This window comes from Lates calcarifer, linkage group LG10 (genome assembly GCF_001640805.2).
Source record: "Lates calcarifer isolate ASB-BC8 linkage group LG10, TLL_Latcal_v3, whole genome shotgun sequence".
NCBI lineage: Eukaryota > Metazoa > Chordata > Actinopteri > Centropomidae > Lates > Lates calcarifer.
In genome coordinates, this window is record NC_066842.1 from 14,016,900 (window position 1) to 14,044,362 (window position 27,463).

The following is a 27,463-nucleotide window of genomic DNA, read 5'->3' on the forward strand; positions in this document are numbered from 1 at the left end:
CTGCTGAGCTTCATTAAGCTCAGCATTTTGTAAAGCTTCATTTTCCTCATTTGTTTTCATTAGTTTTTTATTTAAATTGTGTGTGTGTGTGTGTGTGTGTGTGTGTGTGTGTGTGTGTGTGTTTGTGTTTTTTTTTTTTTTTTGATTTGGTTATATTATGCATCAAACATCTTCTTTCTGCCCTCCATACCAGACATGGCCTCCACGTTCTTACGCCAGTCACCCACCTCCATGGTCAGCTCCTAAAGTTTTCGAAACCCACATTCAGATCATCTGTAGTTTCATCTTATTCTCCTCAAAGAGACGACAGTAGATACCTATATGTTGGTTTGTGTGGCCTTACCTTCTCTTGTTTGATGTCCTCTTTCTTCACAGATTTGAGATTTGCCCTCAGATCCATGGAGCCCTTACTTTTGGATCCAAACAGAGCTTTCAGCATCTCATCTGCAGACACCCTCACCTTCCTCAGAGCTGGTTTCTTGAACTTTCCTCCGAGGTCCTGCACCTTAAGCTTCAACTCATTGATCTGGAGATGGTGAAGAGTTTTGCTCGTGAGTTTTTGTTAGTATCAAAAGAAAAAACTGTGTTTTATCTGGTGTAGCTGACGTCATACATCTCTGTTGTTCTTAATGACTTTGGCCTCGTAGTCGTACCGCTCCTCATCCACCACATCAATCTTTGAATGCATCTGCTTACAGAGGTTCTACGAGATATCAGCAAACACAAATACACACGTGTTGAAGTACATGAACAAGACACTTGGTTGTTTTCTTTAATGATGGCCTTCCATGCTAGGCTTTACCTCCTCTGAGTGCCTGACTCACCTGTAGGTCCTCCATGTTTAAACCGCTGAACTGCAGCGGTGGAAGCTTCTCTCCCAGGTAACGAACCTTCTCTTCCTCTCGTGCAGCTTTCTCTGCCTCCAGCTCTTCCATTGCTCGAGTCAGCAGGAGGATCTGGTCAAGTCAAAAGTAACATGGAGAGGGGTATATGAGATTTTGGTGCATAAACAACACCTATAATTTTCCTGTTGACTGTTACATGCAAAAGGAGTTCGTCATTTTGACAATTTTATGCACAGTTCATTGGTTAATCTGCCAAAACATGCATTTTTTTTGTCTTTACCTTCAGTGATAGCTTGCGGGAGGCTGAAATCTTGCATTTGGGCTGCAAATGACACAAAACATGACATATTACATATGACCTTTTAGCTACAGTGATGCAATTAAAACAAGCTCTTTGTCAGATTAATGGAATATTTTTCTATTTATTGCAATAGTTGGGCAAGAATTACTTTTTGCTGCTCTTGCTTTCATCTCATACTCTCTGGTGATGTATCTACTCATGTAAAGCAGCTCACAGAGAACTATATTTAACTAAAAGAGCAATGCTGCCTCTAGGGTCACATGTGAAAAAGTTATTTCTCAATACAACAGTGAAGTAAATTGCTGTACAAACTTTTGGTTTACTCCAAAGATATAAACGCTCTGTGTCAGAAAACCTGGTTTACCCTTCACAAATATTTCAAACAATTCATACTAACATTGGTATTCTGTCAAAATATCAATGTGACTTTTATATTAAGTTTTCATGAGAAATAATGTAGTTACATCCATGCTCGGTACATCCCATAAAGCTGAACTTATTTGATTGATCGTTCAGCCATTTTGATAACTTCTCCCAAACTTTAGTATCATCTTACAAAATGTAGCATTTATTTTCTCATGCAATATGTCTGCAAAGTATGAATTGCTTTCTTTATATTGCATCTACATATCTTTATTTAAAGTAAGATATTATTTTATGAGTCAGTTTTAATATGAGACACTTTACTACTAGTATGAAAGGATGATATGATAATATGACTCAACTTGTATTTTTTACATTTTGCCTCTTATTGTGATACGACCCATTTGTTGTTTTCCTCCAGGAACTCTGTTAAGATCAGTGAAAAGACACAGCTGCCCAACGATGCAAACACATAACTACTTGACAGGTTAGCACAAAGTGACTTATTCACAAACAAAGCTCAAAGCAGTCTCACTACCTTTGCCTCTGCCTTGGGGGCCATGGGTGGTGGCATGTACTGAGGAGAAAGGAATAAAGACAAGCAATTAAAAGCCACATTAAACATCAAGTTCTAACTGTCTTTTCCCTACCCCAATTATTTAGGTTAGATAGCAGGTAAAGACATGCATGCTGTAACTTACATCACTGTGATGGCCATGTGGAGTTTGTTGGACCAGAGAAAGCAGAGACCACACAATCAAACCAGCACAGTTATTATTCTGAGATGATATAAGCCAATATACACTCAGCAAACATCTATTTTTAAGTTGTGTAATGACAGAACTTACTCATCAGACATTGTTGAACCTTTGAGAAAGAAACAATTAGGATGCTGTTTGATTTGAAAAAAGGAAAATAAAATAGTCCAATGATTAACAGAAAATGACCTCCACTATCAGACCATGCATTAATGTACAAGAGTAAGAAATCAGAACGATATTTAACTGCACTTGGGTTTTATATGTCAGACTTGGGAACCAAAGATCCTCTATTGTGAAGATGTATCACTCAGCTAATTATTCTGGTTGTAAAAAGTGGAAGATGACCTTGTGTTGCAGGTTTCTGTCGAAAATGTATGACATCCTGTTTTGTAGCTCTTCTTATCGCCCAATATTTCCTTATTAGTTTAATCAACACAGTGAATGTAACAGCATTGTCATTTTCTGCTCAATATTTGATCAAAATGATTTTAATCCGATCAATTTTGGACATTTTCTGACAATTTATTTTTGTCAAGTTAAACACATTTTGATCCAAACACAATTTTTTAGTGATGTAAGAAAAGACTCTTATTAGAAGAAAATTCTGGTGGTTCATCTGTGGTGCCCAGAAATAAGGACATAGTGAGATGTCTTCTTTTTCCAGCTACCCTAGTAGCAGGCATTGAGACACCGCCCACCTCTCAGTCAGATATTATTGGTGGGTCACTGGGTTTAATGGGAAAGCTCTGCTTGTTAATTCAACAACCCTTTACTAACGGATATGATTGTCACATTTATTAGAAAGGATGATGTCCGAAGACCAAGACCAAGTCTGAAACTAAAGCATTCTGGTCATTAAAATCCTAGAGATCTGAGAGAAATTACACAAATCACCTTCAGTATTCCTCACAGTGTAGCTGTGTGTGGTACACAATTGTGAACTTGTAAACATGTTTGTATACTTCAGGGTATGTCAGTCCCAGTGGCCCTAGTTTTTCATTAAACAGACACTTTACATACTGTACTTCTTCAGGGAGAGACAGGAACCACAGATATGATTGTTGGATCTGTTTTGCTCCACAACAGATGTCACATTGCTATAGTCAATAACCTTTCTGGTGCTATGACTGTCATCCACACAATGTGGTGCATCCACTCAGCCATAGACATGCTCGGATTAACCTGTTAGGGGCCAAGGATGCAAAGAAGTTTCCATCAAGTACAGAGCACACAACAGCAACTACCAGTACTCTTATTTTGGAATACTACCTGGAAAAATATTTTTGTTTCTGAGTTTTAATTGATTTGACCAAACACAACTTTCATAGTAAATATGCACCATTTGAGCGTATTTGAGGTATTGTGTTTACATGTATGTTTGCTGGTTAGTTCGGCATGCAATATTCACCCACTCTTCACACCTAATTTTGTTTTTCAGGGTCACAGAAAGGCTGGTGTCCCAGCATGCACCAGGAGGACTGCAGGCTATGCCCCACTTCACCTGACTTGTATGTCTTTGGACTGTGGCAACACATACACAAACATGCAGCTGAGATGCACAACAAGGACGTCTCTTTATTGTGAGGTGACAGTGCTAAAAACATAACTAATATTTCTCTTATTTCTAACAGTGGGACGGCACGTTGTGAATGCCTGCTCTGTTGTCACTTTCAAAATGGACAAGTTTTCTACCCCTCACTCTTGTCTCCCTTGTGTTTGAACTAAAAACAGAATACTTTTGTGTGGGACTAAATGCCCTCAGGTGCATGCAACTTTGTATGTGTGTGTGTGCTTTGCAATTTGATTAGAATTTGTATTGTATGGTGCAGGAAGTAAATATTAATTCAGTATTTATTTAATCTTTTTTCTCTTGATGACACACAACTGTTAACATCCTTTAAAGGTTGGAAAGTGTTGACCTTGATGGCGTTATCTTCCTCTAACATGTTTCATTTCTGTGACAGCTAATATTCTGTGGGCCAACATGAATAAAAAACATGTTGTGTTTTATGCATTGTATCTACTTTGGGATCAACAACTCTGTTTTTCATATCATCTTCCTGTCCCTCTGTGATTATTTGAGAGAAGGTGATTATATTAAAATGTATAGATGGTCATGTGCTGTATGTGTAACTAAATCTTGAGTGATGACTCTCTTCTCACAGCTCCGGGGATGGCACAGACATTTGTCTTCATAGATACATACTGACCAAAAATACCAGCCTATTGTCTCACTTCTCCCACTGGACAGAGGTGACAAGGCTGTAGGCTGCGTGATTTAATTCAGACAAATCCACCTGGCACAAGGCTCAGCACCTCATGTCAAATACGCCTATGGCAGCACCTTCAGAAAGCACTGAAACAACAAATACATCCTGTGTAATGTAGGATACCAGTCAAATAATTGGTTTCTTGTTTTGATGTACGATTGAAAATCAAGTCTCCTTCATATCATCTCTCAGCCCCAGTCATCTGCTCCTATTGGAAATGTAAATCTTTACAAACAGGTTACAGCTATAGAATATTATTTTTAGCTGAATAAAATAGCAAATTCTACTCAAACTGAAGGAACATTTGGAGACTATTTTCAGCAACAGTTTTGGTGCACTTGTGAATATTTATGGCAGCAAGGGGGGTAATGTGAGATCGACTCAAATTAAACTACAGTGCCCATGAAAAGAGAGAATGACTTAGACTTGTTTTGGCCAAACAGACAGTATTTAGCAGGATCAGTTCTGGTTTTGGTGTTCTCACGGGGTTCCTCGACAGTAAGAAGAATGTAGAAAATCGCCAAACCTATCCACTTCTGCTACAATTTAAATGTTGTCATTACTGTCAAAGTGGTACAAAATGCTATTCAAGTAAATGTGATAACAGACAAAAGCTAAACAATAACAAGACTAAGATACATATTACATAACACGGTTGTGTTTGTAATATAAGGTGAGTAGATACTTCCTCTGACCAGTATCACCTGGATGGTAAACTAGGTTGTTAAGTTGCGCATGTCCAAGACAAACCCTAACGTTGCCTTTTGAGTCCTATCGGAATACAACAATTGTTTTAGTACGTAGTTAACTAAAAGGCAGCGAAACTGATAAAAAAATCTACTTCCGGTGCTCAGTATGTATATATGTTTATTCTAACATCTTTACGGTGAGAACATTACTTTAAAGGTCTCTTTATTGTATTATTTTTGTATATCATATTATTTTTTTTTTCAAACAGGATGAACAGCGGTATAACGTTTTAACTGTAAAGTACAAATTTACGAGGTGTACTGAAAGCAGCGCCCGCTAATCTGAAAACTCATTCACCATGGGCTGTATCCTTATCAAGCTAGCCGCTGGCTTTACGCGCTAACCAGCGGCATGTGTACTGAATTAGTAACTCGGTATTAACATAATTTGTACGGCTGTAAAAGTATTTTTTATCCGAAATATCTGCTGGTGAAAATTTCCTACTGAAAGGACACTTTCCTGGCTGGTGCAGTGGCTACTAACGTCTCGTGTTATGGGAGAGACACGGAGGTCAGACGGGCGGTGGGCTGTCAACAGTAATGTCCGAATAAAACGAGCCTGTCGCCGCTTTGACAACTGTCTGTTGATACTGTAGCACCGGTAAGGATGATACTGTTTGCCCTGGGTGCAAGATAATATTGGTATAGAAGGTGCTGGTTTTGCAGTATGATTGTAAAAACATGGCCGATCAGGTAGAGCTAAAGAGATTGTGCCTGCAATGCAGTTAACCTAAGTGGCTTTTTCTTGCTAGCCTTGCTTGGCTAAATTAATCTGGCTAACTGACCGTTACCGTCGTGCTCAGAAACTGCAGTTCCAACAGATAACTTTGAACCGAGTCGATAAGCTACTTAAAGTTAAGCTAGAAGCTGTAAATATGAGTTTGGCTGTGAGAAGCTAGCTTATTAGCAAAGGGGAGTGGGGGCTCTCCACACTGTCAACAACATATGCCTATGTAACGAGTCTCCACACTCCTCAGTCCTCACGGTTGTCAGTGGCAGTGGCATCACAGCAAGTATCAGTTGAAAAGCTATTGATAGATTTATGATCGTGTTAATATTATTTGTTCACAGATCAACTTGAATTTGAATCATGCCTGGGAAACTGAAGGCCAAAATTGTGGCAGGGCGCCACTTGCCTGTGATGGACCGAGCCAGTGACCTTACTGATGCTTTTGTAGAGGTGAGTGAAGATGCTTGAACAACGAGCCTTGTTTTATTTAATGATACCATTAACATCTGCGGTTATTGCATCGTCACTCAAAATAGCAAATGGTGCATTTGAAGGCTGTGTCTTGTGGGTTTTTATTTCACAGGTAAAGTTTGGAAACACAACCTTCAAAACGGATGTCTGCCCCAAATCCCTCAACCCACAGTGGAACTCAGAATGGTTTAAATTTGAGGTGAAATCCTTGTAACCTTCTCTGTAAACATGACAGGCAGTGGTGGCAATATGATATAAAACGCATCTTACAAGGTGGATGAATGGAATATAAAATCTGTAACTCTTGTATTTCTCCTGTCTTTTGTTGTCCTTCCCTCTCCTTCTGTTACTCTCTAGGTTGATGATGAAGATTTGCAGGATGAACCATTGCAGATCACAGTGTTGGACCATGACACATACAGTGCTAACGATGCCATAGGGAAAGTTTACATTGACATTGACCCGCTGCTGTGCAGTGAGGCTGCGTCTGTCATCTCCGGCTGGTTTCCCATCTATGATACTATCCACGGTACAACAGTCATTAATCAACTACTAATAAGACATGCCATGTTAATTTCCTATTATAACGTCTTTCTGTTTATTACTTGCTTTCAGGTATCCGAGGGGAGATCAATGTTCTCGTTAAAGTGGAGCTCTTCAATGATTTGAATCGCTTCAGACAGTCTTCCTGTGGGGTCAAGTTCTTCTGCAGTATGTGTGATTTGATTTTTAGTTCACAGTTGTTTGCTTACAATCTGAAAATACATTTTAAAACTCCTTTTTCCCATTTAATTTGAAATGTGATGTTTTATTTTAATTGTGTATGGTAGCCACATCAATTCCACGGTGTTACCGTGCAGCAATGGTGCATGGGTTTGTGGAGGAACTTGTGGTGAATGAAGATCCAGAATACCAGTGGATCGACCGTATTAGAACTCCTCGGGCCTCCAATGAGGCTCGACAGAGACTCATCTCTCTCATGTCTGGTAAGACTATTCACCAGTGTCATGTTTTCATGTTCATATTTTTCTCTTCCTGTCTTGGTAATGTGCGGCTGTGTGTTATCTCCCGTTTAGGAGAGCTGCAGAGGAAAATAGGGCTTAAAGTGCTGGAGATGGGTGGGAATGCAGTGGTGGGCTACTTGCAGTGTTTCGATCTGGAGGGAGAGTCGGGCCTGGTGGTGCGGGCCATAGGTACCGCCTGCACACTGGACAAACTCAGCTCCGGAAGTGCTCCCAACACCAACACACACGTGCACCCTAACACAGCCCCTGCTTCCAATGCCTGCAATTCCCCTTCAAAGGACGGAAAGGAGTGAGTATGAATCAACAAACGCAAGCATGGACGGTGCCTTTTTTTGTTTCACTGCAAATCTAGTTTGTGAGAATGGGTAGAAAGGTGACAGGTGTGTGCATGAGTGGGAGAGAGTGTGGGTGAAATGTACTGTGTGTTAGTTTGTGTGTAGTCTCACAGTTACTCCTGTGTGTGTCTCAGTATCTTTGATTCCCCCTTTGTAGTTTGTGTGTATATTGCATCATGAAAATAACAGCACACAACATAACCTGAGATGCACACATGTACAGTACACACTCAGCCATCCTCAACCCCCACCTCCTCTCTTGTCTGCCCTTTTAGACCAGTCTTGCATGGCTTTCTGCCTTGCATGTTCTAGCCCTGTGTCTTTCAGTGAGTGTCTAGTGTTCATGTGTTATGCTCAGCCTCTAACAGTGCGTTCCCTCACTTTGTTCTGTTGTCTTTACCCTGCCTGTCCAGTTACTGTCAGCTTAACTACAGATGGGTGCATGTGTGCCTGTTATTTGCACTTATACTGTATATCTGTATATCAGTGTGTGCAAGACTGTGTGTATCAGGGATGTAATCACCTTTTGGTATTAACTTTGATTGTGTAATGGCTCACTGTGTGAATTGAATGAGAAAACTATTTTTATTTCTGGTGAGGGTTGGGACAGGTTATTTACGAAGCTGATTAGTTGGAGGGAAGATGGCAAATCTGATTGAGTGTGACTGCATTTTCCTCTTCCCCTCTGTTTCTTTCTCCCTCCCCTTGTGAACTGTGATTTATGGGGATATTTGCTATCGTAACTGCGGGGCTCAGAGAAAGACTTCATGAAATGATGCACCTAACATATATGTTTCCATGCATTGTGTAATTTTAAATACATATTTTTCTTACCTTGTTTCCTCTTAAATTGTTTCAGTGAACTTAAGTTACCTTTACCTTTGTAGCATATAAATTGGTTTTTGATACTTAGTCAATTTAAAATAGGTTTTTCCAGTGAGATAAAAACTTAACTCTTCTCTTACTTAATGACCTACTTCACAACTGTCCCAATTTTTACAAGAAATACAGTAGTAGTAGTATTTGATGTCTATCCTTATTGTGACTTTATCTAGTAACATTCTTTTACAGTTGCTCTGTCTGACCAATGGTCCAAACCAATGATAATGTAAAAGAGAGAAAAAAAAACAGCAGACTGTAACATTTCAGAAGCTGAAATAATCAAATGTTTGGTGTTTTTGTGCCATTTTTTTAACTTAAACAATTATTCCATCATCAAAATTGTTGCTGTTATGGTTTTCTGTTGATGTACATGTATGTTTCTGTTTGAGCCTTTTTCTGTTGTGTTTGCATCCCTGCTGTTTGTATGAGACTTGAGATCTGAGAGATGTGCATGAATTTCCTGCTGCTTTCACATGACTTTAAATGGAATAACTGTGGCAAAGAGAGGGAGTGAAAAACAAACCCTCTTTTTTTCTGTTCCTTTCCTTTTTGTCTCCTTTTCCACTCTATTGCAATGTTGTGGTGTTGGTTGTTGTGTGCGTCTCTCTCTTCCTCTCTCGGCTCTCTGGCTACATTTGGATCTGGACGTTTCTCACTGCTTGCGTCCAAAATCGGTCCTCCGTCTTCCTCTCTCCCTGCGTGCTGATTGGCCCAGGTCTCCCCTTGCCCATGGATGCCGCTCCACCCACAACAGCCCCGTGCATTCGGCCTGCAGCTCCCAGAGACTGTCCCAGAACTTCTCTGTCTCTGTTCCCACACTCATCTTTACTGGTACGGGAGCCAGGGAAGGAAATAGATACAGGGGAAAGAGAGGAAGTTTGACATACAAAGAGAGGTAGATGGTGATGTTTATATGGACGGAGAAAAGTGAGTATATTTTTGCTGGAGTCTGGATAGTTTGACTGCTTTGTCAGGAAAGCCAAGGTATAGACAGAAGCATCAAGATAAAGAAGGAAGGCAGACCCCTATACCTTTACCAGAAAAAGACCAGACATTGATACTAGCCGCAAATTCCTCCACCAGTCTTTTTTTCCCCCAACAATAAGGGGTTGGGTGTCAGGTTCCCCGCTGCATCATTTTGCATTTTTGTAGGCTTCTTGCAACAAAAAGCTGTTTAAGGTGTGGCTTTAGCCCCGAGGAAGGGCCTGTGATCTCCCTACAGTCACCTGACCTTTGCTTCACTCTACTGGGACACATGCTTCAGCCCGTCATCCTCTGTTGACTCTGACCTTCTTGTGTTTTGCCACGTCGCTTTGTTTTAGTTCAGTGTGTGTTTCTTTGTGTTTATCAAATTTTTGCTTTCCATGCTTGCTTTGTGTTTTTTTATTTTTTATTTATTTTTTTGTTCTCTAGCCATCCGTAGCACCTCACACACACCTCACCCTAACGGCACAAATCACACATTAAAATGTCAAAACAGACCCGCTCCCATATATGTACACACACTCAAACTCTCTCAGAAGGTGAGGTGGTGACTGACGTGAGTGTCTGTGTGTGTGTGGTGTGTGTGTGTGCGTGTGCATGTGTGTTTCATGTTCTCCTGGCAGGCCGGTATTTGGTGAGGACCTGCCCTCGTTCTCCGGCCCGCCTACCCCTTTCAGAGCCCTTCCCACCTCCTCCTCCTCTCCTCCCCCCTTCTCTCCCTCCAAGCCATGCAGCCGCCAGTCCTCATCATCAGACACAGACCTCAGTTTGACGCCCAAGACGGGTAAGAACACTTAGCCCCGTCCCCACCTTCCCATTGTCATCCCTCTCTTCTCCTACACCTCGTTGTGGTGCTACTCTGGTGGTGATTTATGAACCTTTGTTTATTTTATTTTATTTTATTTTTCAATTTTTTTCATGGTTGAGTTTAACATTTATTTATAGTAAATGGTATTGGAAATATTTATTTTGCTGTGTCCCATCCTCTCCCTTGTCCTCAGCGGCCTGGTGTGTCTTCTTGCCTCAGAGAATTGAAAAAGAATAATCTAGACAGCTTTGTGTAAAAATAGGTGTGATAGTTTGAAGACACACCAGATCTCTGCATTAGTTCCCTTCCTCTGTTGTGGTCTTTAATAGAAGCACTGTGTCTCATGAGGGGCTGTTGTTGATCTAAGGTCACTTCTTCGTTAGCAGCCATTATGGTTAATCATTGAGGACAAGGTAAGTTTATTCAAACCCTGCCCTGAGGACAACTTGAGCACGTTTAAACAGTTCAGCATAAATGCCACACAGCCTGAACCTCAACCTTCTTACCCGAGCCATTCCCCTGACCCCTCAGGAGGGGACCAGCAGCCTACATTCCTCCTCCTCGTTCCCACTCCTCTGTTTTCCTTTTCCTCCTTTTCTCTGTCTTCTATTTCATGAAGTATCCATTTCTCTAGAAGATAGAAGGGCCTCTATCTTTCATTTCTTCTTTAACTCACAATTTCATTTGTTTTAACTTGCCTACCTGTGTTTTTTGCATTATGGATGCCTAACTTTAATCTTTTACCCAAAATTTAAAATCTGTGCATCTCACCACAAATAACTTATTGGAACCGAAGATGCCATGACACCAAAACTAAGTCCACTGTGAGTAAATACTTACTGACAGAGGAAAGGCTGAATTTTTCAATGATACTGACAGAGAAACCATATTTGATTTGGATCAGTCATGTCATTTTTTGATACCTGATCCACAACATAAGGTCAGTATTAGGGCTGATACAGATCCAGCATATTAGATTGAAGCATCCCCACCTCGCACACCTAATTTCCCTGTGCTTGTGTCCACTTTTCCCTTGTTAAATCCTCCTACACTTCCTTGTTTTGTTTTTTTTTTCTGTTCTTCTGCCCACTCTCTTCATTGCTCTGTCTGTCCATTCTCAATTTATCTGTTTTTCTCTGTGCACCCTCCATGTGTTTTCTCTGCTGGATAGAAGAGCCCCTGCCAGTGAGATGCAGGCCTGGGATCTTCCTCTGCCCCAGCTCCCCCACCCTTTCCACAGACACTCTGTCCCTTCCTGGTTCTGGCTCAGTGGGCTGTGGTCACGGCTCTGCCCCCAGAGCCACCACCCCGCCCCCTCACTCCTCCGTCCGCTCAGACTCTGCCTTGTTGAGAAAGAGCGTGTCCTTCACCGAGGACCTGCTGCTGGCAGCCTCCGGTATAGTAGGACTGCTGTGTGTCATCAAGTCACACCTTATAACAATATAGAGTTGGCATCTCTCTTGGTGTTTTGGGCATCAACAGCACGACTTTTCACACCCAGATCGACTTGGCTGGTGTTGTCAGAAACATAAACTCAACATGCATGGTATGACTGCCCAGAGCTCACTGTGAAATAGCACTTCTGACTTATTCTTCCATACCTGCATGTGGTTTGATGTGTTTGTCAGGTGTACCAAGTCCTCACTCTAGGTCAAGAGGAAATATTTGGAGTTGGCTAGTCTTAAGATGAGGATGGTGCAGGTTTATTTACTTGTCACAGTCTAAGGTGTTGTGTGTAGTTCCAGCAATTGCTTTCACTTGATTTCATACTGCAATGTAATGATCAGTTTACAGTTTGAGTGCCTCTCTAGTCCTTAGACCTGTCTGTTAAAAGTGACAAAACTAAAGCCAGATTCTCCTCTTTGATCAGGAATGGGCAGCGGGGGCAGCGCTGGGAAGGAGGCAGGGCCTCTGAAGACCCTTCTCAGACAACAGACACAGACAGCTCTCGAACAGCGGGTACGGTGATGCACTCACACATGTTTATGCGCATATTTACATACTCACTCTACGTGTAGACATTTTAGACTGAAATGCACTATGAAATACATGTCAGAGCTTACAGTGTCACTGAATTTCATGTGACATTTGTCTTTGGTTGATACAAGAGGATAAGAACTACATTTTACAATACAGCTGATGCTTTGACTTGCTGTTTGTGTTGCCTTTCAGACAGCCTCAAATGTCTGCACATAGGGCACATATAGCTTTCTTTGTGAAAGGTTGCTAATCTACACTGCTGAGGTATTAAGTGTTTAATGGGGTGTGGGTCTGTGTAAGAGCAAGTAATGTTCCCTTTCTTTGTCCTCTTGACCACTTGTGCTACTCAGGGAACGTCCTCCTCTGGGTTATTGTTAAACGCCAGGGTATGTCCCATCAGTGTGACACTCTCTCTCTTTTTCTCCACCTCTCCCCTAACACCCTGACCAGCTGATGGCCACCACTCAGTCTGAATTAACTCCTACTCTGTCCTCTCCTCTGCTGTTTGTAGATCTTGGAGGGGCAGGTGGGGTTGAGCAACACGTGTGCTTAACACCCACCGCACTCTGAGAGATTCACAGGCATGTTGGTTGGAGGGCTGGAGGCTAGGAGTTGTGTTCCCTTCAGGTTCTGAAGGGACGTGCGACTGTGCGTGTGTGTGTGTGCCTTTGGGATTCTCATTTTGAACACCTCCCTCCTTTCTGACTTCTTTTCCTGAGTCTGATTTTGGTTTCCTGTGTCAACAACGGGAATGAGCACGCTCACCTCATCACCTCATTGCCTCCTTGCTCCGAATGGGAGGAGCTGTCACTCAAATTTGTAGCTCTGTTTTCCTTCCTTGAGTACTGGACAAAAAAGAAGTCCCACCTGATTTCTGCCCACTCTAAAGCCATTCATCATACATATACCTGCATGACTCGTAGTCACAACGTCCCTCAGGTTTTCTGTAAAGGTGGTCATCACTTCAAAACAGAATGAATACCAAGATGCTTACAGACAGTCCTGAGTATTTCTGGCTCCACTTGTGAGTGAATGCATGGATTTGCAGCACATTATTTGACTAGATGCACAGGACCAGCTGTCCTGTTAGTGGACAGAGAGAAGCATGTAAAACAGAGTCCTGATTCTCAGCCAGGACCTGGTGTGTCTGTGTGTGTGTGTGTGTGTGTGCGCGCGGCTTTCACTCTGAAATCCAAACCTAATAAATGCATTTATATAGATTTGAAATGATTGAATTAATCACTCAATCAGTGATATAAAATATCTGCGTTCTCAATCATTTCCAGATCTATTTGAAATGCTCTAAGGTCTACAAGTGTAGGCTGGAATGGAGCAAGTGGGGATTCGTTGGGGTAAACCTTGCATGGGGGTACACCATCATACTCAGTCCTTGCTGCATGTTGGCACATTTCCTACCACTTTTCACCAAAGTTACACATATCAGTTAAAATGTGGTACGTAAACCCAGAGAGACCACAAAATCAGTTTTGAATAGCTGTTGAAGATATTTTTTTTGCCTTTAGCCACAGGTAAATGATTTCCTTTTTTTAAAAAAAGTATAATAATCTTTGCGATATCTACAAAAATGTCATGTTTATATATTTAACATAAAGTGGTTGTTTGTAGGTCTTGTATCTTTAAAGAAATGTCAGAGGATAATTTTATTTAATCTTTATTACTCAAACCAACTCAAAACGGTACATTTGAGCTCACATAATGGGATATTATAGATATGAAATCATGATAAATACAAATTTAATAAAATGTTCTAATCATAGAGTACTCACTGAATATTATTAGCAAAAATACATAGGAAATGTCCAGAGTGTGTTGTCCTCTATTGTAAGTGACCAAGCTGTTTTCTATCTGCAGGAGTTTCCCTTCTTCACTTTGACGTCCTTCCCACCTGGTTTTCTGGTCCACGTCGGAGGAGTGGTCAGTGCTCGCTCCGTCAAACTGCTGGACCGCATACACAACCCTGGTGAGTTCGGTGCACACAAACACACAATGTCCTAATGTAGCTTGTCCCATTGTCCTTTTGATGCGATAAGAGTGAGCTCCTCCATCGAACTACAGTATTGTGTGAGTGTCCGGTCTTGTTGTAAGTGGCTGTTAGTTAATGCTGCCCCATTATCCTCTTGTGTTGAACAGTTTTCCGTGTATGGTCCCAATTGGTGTTGAAAAGATTTCAGTCATGTATGAGTCCCTAAAGCAGGTGAAAGCTGTTCCTGGTCACGCTAATAGGCTGCAGCTTTGTAGCATTTTGGTGGAAATAAAGTTAGGATAGGTATCATCACCTGTGTCAAACAGTTCTATGGATAGGGGCAACTTTCACCTCGTGGTTTGACTTACTGGCTTTGTGTAATTTGTAGTCTGTGCTGGTCATGTGATGGCTGTGTGTGTGTGTGTGTGTGTGTGTGTGTGTGTGTGTGTGTGTGCGCGTGCGTGCGCGCGTGTGTGTGTTTGTGTATGCTCTGGTTGCTGTGGTGTTGTGTGCTGTGGTGCTGCCCACCCCCCCCGCCCCCCCAGAGGTGAGGTGCAATAGTAGTGCATGGCTCCAGTCTGTTGCCTGCTGCTTCTGTTGTGTGATGTTGTTGGCTGCAGGTGGCGCTATGATGAGGTGCTTTGGTGTTTTCTATACCTCTGCTCTGCCACCTTGGGTTTTCAAATAGGGTTTGAATCTGTGTTGAAATCCTAATGTTTTCTTGTATAATGTAGACTGTTTAAATAAGATTAATATTGATAACAGATATTTGCTCACTAGGCAAGTACCAGCTTATTGACGGTGTTTGACTGTCTGAATCCACTCAGCAGCCCTAGTAGTTTTGCTCTTTGCTTGGTTTAATGGTCTTTGACTAATCTGAATTAAGGACAAATTTAGAAAAAGGGGAGTGCTGATGAATGTTGGCTGGGTTCGGATAAGCAGGGTTCTTTTCAGAGGCGGACAGGGTAACCAAAATAAGCTACCCAAAAATAATTATAGTAACAATCTGCTCAAAAGTTACGGCATAAAATGATTAAACCCTGGGTATTCCTGTCTGAACTAGTGAAAACAACATTGTTTTCCTGTATACAAATTGTAGGTTGAACTTGAAAACCATTCTGAAGAGAGCCCTGTTCATTGCTATGTCTAGAGTGTATCAACTACAGATCAACATTAAAGATGTCCTGTGGAGATTTCAACCATAAATAGTACTGTGGGTCCCTGTTCTGTTTGTATTGTGCTTGAGGACACACAGGTGTAAGGGAGCGCGTGGGTAATGTGATACATGCTCTACTGATTGGTTCACTCTTACTGCCACCAGTTGTCGATCAGTGAAATAAACACAGCAATTCACTGTGAATGTAAACATAAGAGTTGTTTACATGAAAACTTCACAGGGCACCTTTAATTTTATGGCGTATACTAGAGTTAGACTGCTACTGCATGCTCCTTTTTGGAACAATATATCTGTATAGCTTCTCTTCTTCTTAAGACTTTTTTAAAATCTTGGCTAGGTCTGTAGCTTTTTCTCATCTGTCTTCTCCTCTTTTCCTTGTCAGTCTTCTTCTTTTAAGATTGTTTTAGTAGGCCTGAATTTGGTTTGTCTTTGCATAGTGACTGTGAAGTGCTGTCTGTCTTTGCGTAGTGACTGTGGAGTGCTGCTGTTGTGCTGTGCTTGTTTGTTAGACTGTCTCTTCTTTTCTTTTTCTCTCTTTTCTGTACTAACGGTGTGTTCTGGCCCAGCCTTGGGTAACACGCGCTCATACAAACTGCTAGACTGGAATAGTGTCACTGCAGGTATTTCCCCCCTTTTACTGCTCTCACCCACAGGATGGATGGCAGCTCAGTGAAGTTAAACCTCTGTCCCCTTTAAATGCACCCAACACTGATATTTAACCAGCACAGCTAGGCTAATTATCCACAAACAAATTGAACATCAGTCTGATAGTGTATCACCGCAAACTGATTTATTCAGTGAGCTGCCATTCTCCTCTCTCTAATCTGTGTGAGTGTGTGCTGAGCTGAGTTGAGCATGCGCTGTGTCCCCACCCCACCCCATCCAGCCTGGCCTGGCTACCTCCCCCCACCCAGCTCATCCTACTGCACAGAGGAGCTGCAGCTCTTCCCTAATGTTTTCCCGGCGCTGTTTCTAACGCTTCCTGAATCGGCATCGTGGTCAAACCTGTCTAGACCAAGAGGAGGTTTAGGAGGTTTACTCTGTGACAGAGAGCCACTGACTGGGCATGTGCATCCCTAACTCACTGGGCCGTATTCATACTGAGAGAGAGAGAGAGAAGGAGGGGATGGATGGATGGATGGAAGGCAGGTTGATTGGATGGGTGGCAGTTGAGGAAAATTAAAAATGGATTTGGGATGTATGATGGGGATGAAAGGAAAGAAGTGAGCCTGGGGAATGGAGGAAGTATGATAGGACTCAGTACTCTTTTAACTCCAAAACTGGACTAGATTTGATGGACTCTGGTGAATGAATATGGCCCTTCTTTGCCCATGAGCGTGCACATGGTCATGAGCGTGCACGTTGGTGAGCCTGTGCCTGTGTGACATGCTGCTTTTGATTTAAAGGAACCCACCTCGTGGGCCTGATGCCTGACCATCAGTCATTATTCTTCATCTCTTATCAGTTTCATCTCCCGTTCTCCTCCCCTAGCCCCTCATTCATTCCTCTCCCCTGTCTCACCTAGCAGCTGAGTTTCTCTCTCGTTCTGGGGCTCCATCAGCATGTGACCCTCCCAGGGAGTCATGGGGTGCAGCTCAATACTCTAATGTAGCTTCCTTTGTGTGTTCCATGATCCAGAACTACCAAATGAGTGATATTAAACTCAACAACTGGCAATAATTAGGCTCTTCTGAACAAAGTCAATGAAACAGAGGTGGTATTGGAGCAAAGCCTCATGAGACTATTGAAACACACCCATGGTTTAGTCTAAGTATGATGAAGGCTCAATCCCTTTGAATGTAAAACCTTTTGCCACCAGGTTAGGAAAATTTTTTTTAGACATCAGTGTCTTTTATGCAATTACTCTAATACCGGTCAGCAGGATTTTCTTCCTGTACCATCACAGCCAAAACATACCCAGTGGCACGTGGCTGTATTTCTCACCAGTGTCCTTTCTGTTAGTGCGGCTGACTGAAAGGAGACATAGAGAAGAGAGAGACGATAAGTTTTTAGATAATGTGCACTTAAGGAATGTCACACACGACTAACCTAACCATTGACTTTGCCTTCATCATCATCCTCAAACTCTCATAAATCATTCTAATTGTCACTTTGTTTTACAGAATGATAGTTGGTTTTGGCTTGCTTTGAAACACCATTTAACCCATCAATCATCAGAAAAAAAACACAAACTGTACTGTTTGATGTCTGTTTATGTTCTGGTAAGTCAAGCAAGTCAGATTAGATAGCAGTTAAATACAGACTTGTCCAATTCCCTGTTTGAGTGTTTATACTTGTCATGGCAGTCTTTTTTTTAACAGTTCATTAAGTGTTAAGATAGACTGCAGTGTTAAGTGAGGTTTTGATAGATTATTCAGCCAATTTAGAAATGATTTGTGAAAGCTGTTTGATTCAGACTATTGTGTTTTGCAGATGAGCCAGAGACTCGCGATGCCTGGTGGGAGGAGATTCGTCAGGAGATCAAATCTCATGCCAAAGCTCTTGGTTGCCATGCTGTCGTGGGGTACAGTGAGAGCACTAGCATCTGGTATGTCGTAGTAAACACATACAGGACATGGAAAATACTGTCCACTTGTCCTTTTCTGCAACCAGTTTGCAAATTGTCTTAAACAGACAAGAATCCACGTCCTGTTCTCATCCTCCTCCCTTTCTTTGTTTGTTGATCTCTCCATTTCCTCTCAACACAGTGAGGAGGTGTGCATCCTGTCGGCATCGGGGACAGCAGCCATCCTGAATCCTCGATATATGCGTGAAGGCTGCCTAGACATCGGAAGCACAGATCACAGGTTGTTTACAGTTGCATTCCATTTACGTCAGTATGACTTGGACTGAGTTGTGGAGGCTAACACCAGATGGTATGTGTCGTTCGCCAGGTTTGAGGAGCCATCTCCTCCAAGCTGTGGTTTCTGTCATATCCCGTATGATGAGCTCAACATGCCGTTTCCCGCCCAGCTCACATACTGTTACCACTGCAGGCGACAAAAGGTCTCAAATATATTTCTTTGCTTAGATTAAGGCGTGCTAAAGATATCTTTGTTTTATTCAGAGAATAAATGTAGGTTGGTGAAAAATTAAGAGTTAACCATTACGATTGTTATGTTTTTTCAAGGTTCCTGATGTGCTATTCACAACAATCGACATGCCACCAGAAGCAGCTGTTACAGGGAAGGGCTGCCTTATCCAGGCTAGGTAAAACACCTCACGGTTAAACTGCCCCAAACCCTTGTAAAATGATTGCTAACGCTGAGAAGAAACACACCTATATTGTGTCTTTTATGCCAAATGTGCTTTGCCTCACATATGAATAATAGAAAAAGCTCTACCTTTAAATACATATTTCAAATAACAGTAACATTATTTAAACAGTATAATAATACATATAAGATTTAGACTGATTTAGGCTGAACAACACACCTTCCAAAAAGGAGGCTTGTATCAAAGCCACTGATCAAAGCGAGTCAGTGCCAGTATTTATCATCTCCTAGGCTGTGTCGTCTGAAGAAGAAAGCCCAGGGTGAAGTGAATGCGACAGCCATCTCCAACTTGCTGCCTTTTATGGAATACGAGCTGCACACTCAGCTGATGAACAAACTGAAGCTGCGGAGCATGAACGCTCTCTTTGGACTGCACATACAGATCAGTGTCGGCGAGAACATGCTTCTGGGTTTGGCTGTATGTATATTTTAGGTTAACAACTTAATCAGCCACACGTTTTCTGCAAGTCCTTCAAATGTGTGTGTGTGTGTTCAGTCTGCGACAGGAGTGTACCTGACAGCACTGCCAGCACCAGGGGGCATTCAGATTGCAGGGAAGACTCCCGGCGATCTGAGCAATGAGCACCACATCCTTACCATCCAGAAAAGGATCAACGACACCATAACCAAGAACAAAGAGCTTTATCAAATAAACCCTCCGGTGAGATGCACAACACCTCCTCCTGGATGTATTGTGTACAGGTTTTGCCTGCAAATTCTCCCTTATTATACCAGGTTTTCACTGCCAATTAGGTCTCTGCAGAGCTTCTTTTCAACACTACAGAAGCAAGTGTTGTCATTTTGAAAGGTGTGACTCGCATAAGCCCACAGCCAATGACATAGTTGATATGAAATTAATTTATGCAAAAATTAACGCTATAAGAAAGCTGTTTCAAACAAAGGGTTTTGTGGTATTGTTCAGATGTGTTTGAAACAACATTTACTGTGACAATTCCTTACCTACCTAGGTCAGCAAATAAAACACCCAATAAGAACTACATTTTCAGTGGTATATCAATTTAATTAGGTTTTATTTTACACAATACACATGGTGGTTCTTTGACACAAATAGATACATTCCATGGTCACCTGTTTCCATTATTTTGGATATAAACCTCTTTGTTAAAGTCATGTAATCATACCTTTTATATACAGTAAATAGTCTGTTCTTTGTGGATCATGATAAACTTACCCCTCTTGTCTCTCTCTGGTCATTAAAGAAATTATTTGCCCTGGACCCTGAGGTGTTCGGCGGCATAAACATGGTACTGAGCACGCCAGCTTTTTTTTTGCTGTGAGACACAGCAAAGCATGACAAATACTTCACTCTATTAATCGCAATACTACACCACCTTTACCATAACTGTGTAACAGCTCTTAACTGGGGACGTTTGGGAGCAGGACGATATGTAATCCACTCCAGAGTCACCTCTTGAGGGCAAACCACTGTAGACTCATTGTATCTGTGTTAATGTTATCTGTATTGTGACTATCTATCTTGCCCATTCACACTCTCTCACCACACTCTCTCACCTGTGTATATGTTATGGGGTTGTGTGTGTGTGTGTGTGTGTGTGTGTGTGTGTGTGTGTGTGTGTGTGTGTGTGTGTGTGTGTGTGTGTGTGTGTGTTTGTTTGCACCACTCCATACTCTTTTGGATTCATACTTAAATTAACACCAGCCATGTGTGTGTAATGGTGCAGCTGATTCTGTACATGAGTGAGTTTGAGCATGTGTTGCGTTATTAACATAGTCCCTCTACTAGCTGTACAGTCTGGACAGATGTGAGATGCAGATGTGGGCTGCTGTGGTGTTCTGGTAGTCACCTTGACATCCCGTCTGCTCAGGCTCTTGTGTCCCTTTGTTTGCAGGAACTGACGGAGGAGGTGGTCGGTTCTCCAATTCCTGAGCCGAGGCAACGATCCAGACTTTTTCGCTCCCACTCAGAGAGCTCAGATGAACTGTCAGAACTGGACCTCTCGCATGGCAAGAAGGATGCCTTCGTCCTGGAGGTATCTATCTATCTATCTATCTAATTTTATCTGTCTATCTAATTGATGTACTCACCTACTTATTTATTTACCTCTTTACATACAAGTATAACTGTTTCTGGTCATTTCCATAGATTGATGACACTGATGCTGTGGAAGACATCCACTCCCTCCTGACTGATGCCCCTCCCCCCACAGGTACATGCCATCCACTCATTCCACAGCAGTTAAAGAACATCACTGTACATGGTCAGTCAGTTATCTCCTGATTGGCTCGAGGCAAACCAAAAAATGTCATTAATCCTCCGCTTCATCATCCCTGTTTCATGTCTCCAGGTTTCTACAGCTGCAACACTGAGATCATGCCTGGGATTTACAACTGGACAACAGGAGTGCAGGTCAAGCTTTACAGCATTACTTCCTTCACTAATTCCTGCAAGCCTTCTGTCATCTTCACCAAACTCCAATTTGAAATAATTATTATATTTTGCTCGTGCATGTATATTAAGCAGTGGTGCACATTTGGTATTTTTTAACCAGTGGACACAGCTTAATTTCCAGCAAAATTACAATTTTGGACTTAATTATAGCAATTCTGCCATAAGGCAGTGAAGAGAAAGAAAAGATTACTGTGATTATCATCTAATTTGCATAATTGTTTATCTTATGTGAAGTGCCTCTGTCTTATAGATGTTTACATCGGTGAGGGTCTTTAGGTTGAGTAATGCCAATCTTACCAATCAAGGCTTGAACAAGATCTTCACCGACCTATGTGAGAATCTGCTGAAGGTAAGCAGCCCTTATAGATCAATAAGTACACCATACGTGGTGCCTTGCTTATCATTTGCAATGGGAACGGCGACTCAGTTGTGTGTAAACTGTACTATGGTTCTTGCAGTGGTTGTGTTTTTAATGTAAAGTTACAATCTGCAATTCATCGTGTGTTTCAGAGTTTTTACTTCAAGTTGCGCTCCATGATCCCCTGCTGTCTTTGTCATCTCAACTTCACTGTAGCAGTGCCAGAAGAAGAGCTCATACAGGTGACAAGTCTCAGACCACCGCCCATTTGCGAAATTGCTAACAGAGCAGAACAGATATTAGAATTTACAACCATACCCCTCTCCTCTGTCTGCCTCCCAGGTCGCAGTGACTGCAGTTGCCATGACGTTTGATAAAGACCAGACTCAGGAGAAGCCAGCAGACAAGCCTGTCACCAAAGGTCTGTCTGGTTAAAGGTTTTTTGGAGATGTTGATGACATTTTTAATGATTTACTCAGTCTGTTGTACAGAGCCTAATAATTACATTATAGTGTGAAACTTTCTAGTATATTATATAAATATTCATGTTCATCCAAGGTGTCTAAAGGAACAAGAGGTCAATTGGAAGTTGGACATAATGTATTTTCGTTGTTGCTAGTCAAATTGATGATGTGTAAGTAACTAAACTAAGATGGCTAATGTCAATATTCCCCAGACCTTGAAACTGCATCCAGAAACATAAAAAGGCTTTTCAGTCACCTTTTGTTGTATTGTGTGTTTTATTGTGTGTATTGTGTTTGTTTGCACCTGGGTGATTGTGAGTGTGTATCCTTTCAGGGTGCAGTGAGACTGAGGAGCAGCTGCAGTTTCCCTTGGAGTTGTGCGCAGACTCGTCATCCATCACCACTCAGACATCATCCAAAATCTCAGGTAGCCTTTTGACCCCCCTCTTTTTTTTTTAATTGCTCCCTGACCACCTCCTCTACCCAGCTTCACTAACAGGCCTTGCCCATCTCCTCCACTGACACTTCAGGTACAGTCTCTTTACTCACCCCAGTTGCAAAACTCTGCCAAAATCAGCTGGTTATGGTTCGTTCAGCAGGTAAATAAACAGTGGTGTGGTGTAGCACAGTGTGTTATGTTTTGCTGTGAACTTAGATGACAGTGTGAAGTTGTCTAGATGTCATGCCCCTAAAGTATTGTGTCTTACCTTCCGTTCAAGTGAGATGGACATGGTAACAAGTAGAGCAAGTATAGACTATAGATGGAGCTAGATGGAGATTGACTATTAATGTACAGAACATTTAGATTTGGGAACGGTGCATAATCTTAAAAACACATGCTTGATTTTGCCTTCTGACAAGGGTTGAAAATGACCCTGAGCTCTTCTCGCTTTTTGTCAAGTGCAAAGCTAGACTTTAATGTTTGTGTTCCCGTGTGTGTGTGACAGGTGTTCCAGAGAGTACCAACGTCTCACCCAGAGGTAAGCACCCTTCTCGTCCACCATCTCCCTCTACCCCATCTCCCCGCTACCAAAACTACTACACTGCCCTGTTTTTGACTTTTCATCCTTTTGTCTCGGACAGAGTTATCCTGCACCGCTCCCAAACCTCATCCACTTTTGTTCTTTTCTGTTCTTCTGTTCGTTTGTTTTTGTTCTTCGTGTCCTGTTTTGTTGTTTGTTTGTTTTTTTCTCTCTCTCTTGTTGTCGTTGTTGTTGTTGCATTTGTGTATGTTTGGGTGTGGGCTGTGTGTGTGTGTGTGTGTGTGTGTGTGTGTGTGTGTGTGTGTGTTCTCTCCAGCTGCCTCCGTTGATTACGGTTCCTTTGCAGACAGATGCAGCACCTGGCTAGAGCTGCTTAGGCTGAAAGCTCACACCATAAGACGAGGATCAGTTAAGACAAGTAGGAGGACACAGTCTCTAGCACACTCTGGTGATCATACCCACAAATACAGAACACGGTCTCACAAGCAATCCCACCCACAGACACACACACATACACACAGACACAAGCTGGCATACACTCACACACCCCTCCATGCATGCCGCTGGGGGGCGGAGCATCGTAAATCAAGCACCAGCTTTTTTTGCTAGAGTGTGAAAGTTGAAGCCCCGCCCCTCAGAGGGATCCACAATCAGCAGCTTGGTTTTGAAATGCCTGTAGCCGTGGAAACAGCACAGTAGAGGGAGGTGATTTTTTTTTCTTCTTTTTTTGCATTTTGACAATTACTGGAGAACCTCCTTTGATCATGCTCTGCATTCCCATTACTGAATCAACTTAAGCAAAGACTACATGATTTGAAAACTGTGGAAAAATTGCTTTGTCTTTTGTCTGAATCCTACAAGTTTGAACACATGCGATGTGCAAAAGATCACAGTGGGGCGGGGGGACAATGCTTTTCTGCAAGAACTGGTATGATTTGCAGTCCTGTGCACAATGAGTGAACTGCAATGTAATGTGTGGCTCTGAAGGTTCCTGGTGTGATGGATGTAAGCCACATCAGGTAAATTTGCATAAGACGATGGAGCATCTTTCACACTCTGGCTCATATACATGTGCCCAGCTCAGCTCACAGCTGTCTCTGTCCGTCTCCATTTCCCAAACCTCTTTTCACAAATGCACACAGATACAAATACTCTCTCATGTACTTCACTGTACTGCAAATACTGTATTCACACGCGTCAACTTTACACAGCTGTGCCCAGGTCTGTCTGTCTGTCTGCAGACACTGTGTAACTGTCTTGTCTGTTTGCCTCAACTGCATGACATGCATGGCGGCGCATGCCTTTCAAGTGATTGTCTTGGCACTTCACATCAACACTACACTGCATGCAAAGGCGCACATGTATCTTAACACACATACAGTTGACTTACTCTCATAAGCGCACACACGTGTTACTCCTGCTGTGCAACACTAACATTTGCATTTTTTTGCACGCACATTCCACATTCATATTTATTTCTGCTTCAGAGTTCATATCTGCTTTTAATTTTTCCACTATTTTTGAGTATTTTCTGGTATCTCCATTCCCTTTTTGTCTTTTTTTCCTCCTCCCCCCCACTCCTCGTTTTCTTGTCATGTCTCTTGTCTTCTGGACCTCTCCCTGCACTCTCTGTACCTGCAGTCTCATCTTTAGAGCGCTCCAGTCCGCTGCCCGAGGGACGTTCCCGCTCGCTGCGCTCCAACCGCTCGTTTGGGGGCAGTTCAGTCCCCGTGGTGAAAATGACACCGCTCTCCTTCCTCCCTGGCACGCGCATCATTAAATACCTTGGGATCATCAACATGTTTTTTATCAGAGAGACAACATCACTGCGGGAGGTACGAGCAACATGACCACTGAAAGTCACTGTATTTTTCTCCCCCTGCATCATCTCGTGCTAAGTGTAGCCACACCTGTGTACTTGAAAATGTGTCTTTGTGTCTTTGTCCTCTGCAGGAAGGTGGTGTCAGTGGCTTCCTGCATTCGTTCATAGCGGAGGTGTTTGCAATGGTCCGAGCTCACGTAGCAGCCCTGGGTGGTAATGCAGTAGTGTCCTACAGCATGAAAGAGTGTGTGTTAATGGAAAATCCAAACAAGAACCAGGTACTCTCAAACACTCACACACAGTATAAGCACACACACTTGAAGTATTCACCGGTTACTCTACATTTATAGACCTGGTAGTTATTACTGCCCGTGTGTCTTAATCTTGTTCCCTCTAGGCTCAGTGTCTCATCAATGTGAGCGGTGATGCTGTCATCTGTGTCATAGAAACAGACCAGGAGTCCATGCCCTCAACGATAAATGTTGTACAGACCTGTAGTAGCGGAGCCGATGGGGCTACATGACAGTGTGTTCACTCAGACTGTGTTTCCTGCAGACAGAGTGAGGCTCTGTGTTTCACTGAGTCTAGCCGTCCAAGTATGAGTCATTCATGTCTGCCTTAAAACTCTGTAAAAGATCCAAAGGTTTGGACACAGGTAATAAAGAGCGAGTACTCACACACGTTCAGAAACATGCAGTCTGTATTAATATACAAGTGCAGGATGTTTCTCTGTATATTTTTCTGTTTTAATACAGCATCTGTGCACGAGATACTGATGTAGCGCTTTAAGAATTTGGTAAACTGAGAGTATTTCAAAACTTTTTGGTTAAAACAACAGCCAAAGACCCCCTCTGCATTGAACTTTTGCTCTTGCATCACAGCCATTCATATTGTGGTCACCCACAGCTACAGTATATTGGCCATCCCCTTGTGTGTGGGCATGAGAGACACGTGAGGCAGCTATGACTAATTTGTCCATCCACAGATCACAGGAGTCATTAAATGGCCATGACAAAAGGGACACAGTTACATACCATCAAATGAATAAAATGCAGTCAGATTCTCCCTCAGTGTTATGTTCTGTTTCGAGTAACATGCAGATTAAAGGCCCATCTGTCCATCTCAGACTTGGCAGATGAAGGCTTTGTCAGGCATTAGTATTTAAATGTCAACAAGGCTTCCTAATAAATAGTCTGGAATATGGGTTTTGAGGTTAAAATCCAAATAACCGGGGTAAACCTGTGATGCCAATTTGTTATAATTATCTAATAATTAATTGATGTCCAATTTTAATGTCTAAATTTGTTTTGCGTCTTGATTAAATTTTGCTGATGGATAATCTTTCTAATCATTGTCACAGTATTGCTCACTCACAGTATCTTATTGATAATCAAATTTCCTCAGTAAGTGTCAAATAATGATGCCACAGATTACAGCCTTGTTTTTATTTCCGGGAGTGACTCAAGTTACGCGCATCTATTACAAACAAGCCATGATTACAGAGAATTCTCCTCCTAGAACTGCTGTTATCATGTATTCCAGTTACTTTTTTACAAATTAAAATTGTGTTTTTTATGGCTTAAAATGGTAAAAGTTAATGGAATAATGTGTATGCCTTTTTTCACTTACATGTGGCGTAGACAAACAGGGATGGGTATAAATGGAACAGACATGCATTCTTAGTCATATAATGTGGCCCTTTGGGGTCTTGCAGGGATATTTCAGAGGATAGGGTTAGAGTTAGGGTTAAGTCTTGGAAATAATTTTGACTGAATTACATCTTAAGTGGTGTGTGTTTAAGCAGGTGTTGCTTCACTTGCAGCTCTAGGATCAGTTCCTCCTCATTGATGCTTCTTGCTTTTAGTGTCAAATTTCATATCCCTTTGCCAAGCCTCATCGCTGTTGCTTTCATGTTCCAAATAATAGTCGCGCTACTGATCCGTCCACCTCTGACATTCGTGTCCAATGCTGGAAAAAAAAGCATCTTCTTATGTAGGTACCACCTAAAAATAAACTGTGTAAATGTTCTTTAAAATCAGATTTTAGTATTTTTGTAACATAAAATTTATGAAACCTAATGCTCATATTGCTGGTGCAATGAATTCCTGATGTTTTGACTCGCTGTGTCAGAATTAGTGGTACTCTAATCTGTTTGTGTTATCAGCAGTTTGTGATCAGTTTCCTATATTTTGTGTCTAAAACTTGAATGTACATACTTCGATGCTTTGGCTTTCTGACTTGCAGCATGCAGACCCACCTTTTATTGCCATGAATCTGTATGCTCGCCTGATAAGTCTTGCACAATAAACTCAGCCAAACCAAGGTACATCTGTTTGTCATCACTGATAAGAGATGTAAGCACATACTTTTCTTAATTGACAGGAATGAAGTAGAAATTGATATGATATAGGCCCACTGGTACTTAATGCCAAGTTTTGTCTCAGTTAATTCTATGTTTACCATTC

General features: G+C 42.0%; 2 protein-coding genes across 6 annotated transcripts; one reads left to right on the forward strand and one right to left on the reverse strand.

The window, feature by feature from the left end:
• Positions 1 to 121: 121 nt before the first annotated feature.
• Positions 122 to 2,488, reverse strand: tnni1c (troponin I, skeletal, slow c). The gene is made up of 7 exons (XM_051073406.1): positions 2,354 to 2,488; positions 2,048 to 2,086; positions 1,126 to 1,167; positions 825 to 956; positions 614 to 703; positions 344 to 526; positions 122 to 242 (listed from the first exon to the last, which is right to left on the reverse strand). The coding sequence occupies exons 2-7, from the start codon at positions 2,081 to 2,083 to the stop codon at positions 156 to 158; spliced, it is 570 nt and encodes a 189-aa protein (XP_050929363.1). The 5' UTR covers positions 2,084 to 2,086; positions 2,354 to 2,488; the 3' UTR covers positions 122 to 155.
• Positions 2,489 to 5,543: 3,055 nt separating this feature from the next.
• On the forward strand, positions 5,544 to 27,324 carry c2cd5 (C2 calcium dependent domain containing 5). Of its 5 annotated transcripts, XM_051073402.1 has the most exons (29): positions 5,544 to 5,890; positions 6,361 to 6,469; positions 6,603 to 6,689; positions 6,848 to 7,019; positions 7,106 to 7,201; positions 7,321 to 7,476; positions 7,567 to 7,804; positions 10,340 to 10,500; positions 12,395 to 12,483; positions 14,377 to 14,485; positions 18,099 to 18,213; positions 18,374 to 18,472; positions 18,560 to 18,671; positions 18,796 to 18,875; positions 19,172 to 19,358; positions 19,437 to 19,601; positions 20,161 to 20,205; positions 20,812 to 20,952; positions 21,066 to 21,129; positions 21,268 to 21,329; positions 21,622 to 21,720; positions 21,882 to 21,971; positions 22,072 to 22,150; positions 22,528 to 22,620; positions 23,141 to 23,173; positions 23,493 to 23,624; positions 24,818 to 25,011; positions 25,130 to 25,276; positions 25,396 to 27,324. In XM_051073402.1, the coding sequence occupies exons 2-29, from the start codon at positions 6,380 to 6,382 to the stop codon at positions 25,519 to 25,521; spliced, it is 3,261 nt and encodes a 1,086-aa protein (XP_050929359.1). In that variant the 5' UTR covers positions 5,544 to 5,890; positions 6,361 to 6,379; the 3' UTR covers positions 25,522 to 27,324. The 5 variants fall into 5 exon arrangements, with proteins under 5 accessions (XP_050929359.1, XP_018519354.1, XP_050929361.1 ...); XM_018663838.2 differs by lacking the exons at positions 10,340 to 10,500; positions 20,161 to 20,205 and adding an exon at positions 9,448 to 9,563; XM_051073404.1 differs by lacking the exons at positions 20,161 to 20,205; positions 23,493 to 23,624 and adding an exon at positions 11,696 to 11,920.
• Positions 27,325 to 27,463: the final 139 nt, after the last annotated feature.

What these genes read in the sequence shown, in the direction of transcription:
- tnni1c (XM_051073406.1), bottom strand. Translation starts at nt 2,083, where the DNA reads ATGCCACCACCCATGGCCCCCAAGGCAGAGGCAAAG. An exon ending in TCATTAAGAACAACAGAGAT is followed by an intron (nt 527 to 613) that starts GTATGACGTCAG and finishes CACCATCTCCAG; the next exon opens with ATCAATGAGTTGAAGCTTAA. An exon ending in AGGACATCAAACAAGAGAAG is followed by an intron (nt 243 to 343) that starts GTAAGGCCACAC and finishes CGAAAACTTTAG; the next exon opens with GAGCTGACCATGGAGGTGGG.
- c2cd5 (XM_051073404.1), top strand. Translation starts at nt 6,380, where the DNA reads ATGCCTGGGAAACTGAAGGCCAAAATTGTGGCAGGGCGCCACTTGCCT. An exon ending in TGATGCCCCTCCCCCCACAG is followed by an intron (nt 21,130 to 21,267) that starts GTACATGCCATC and finishes TCATGTCTCCAG; the next exon opens with GTTTCTACAGCTGCAACACT. An exon ending in AGACAACATCACTGCGGGAG is followed by an intron (nt 25,012 to 25,129) that starts GTACGAGCAACA and finishes TGTCCTCTGCAG; the next exon opens with GAAGGTGGTGTCAGTGGCTT.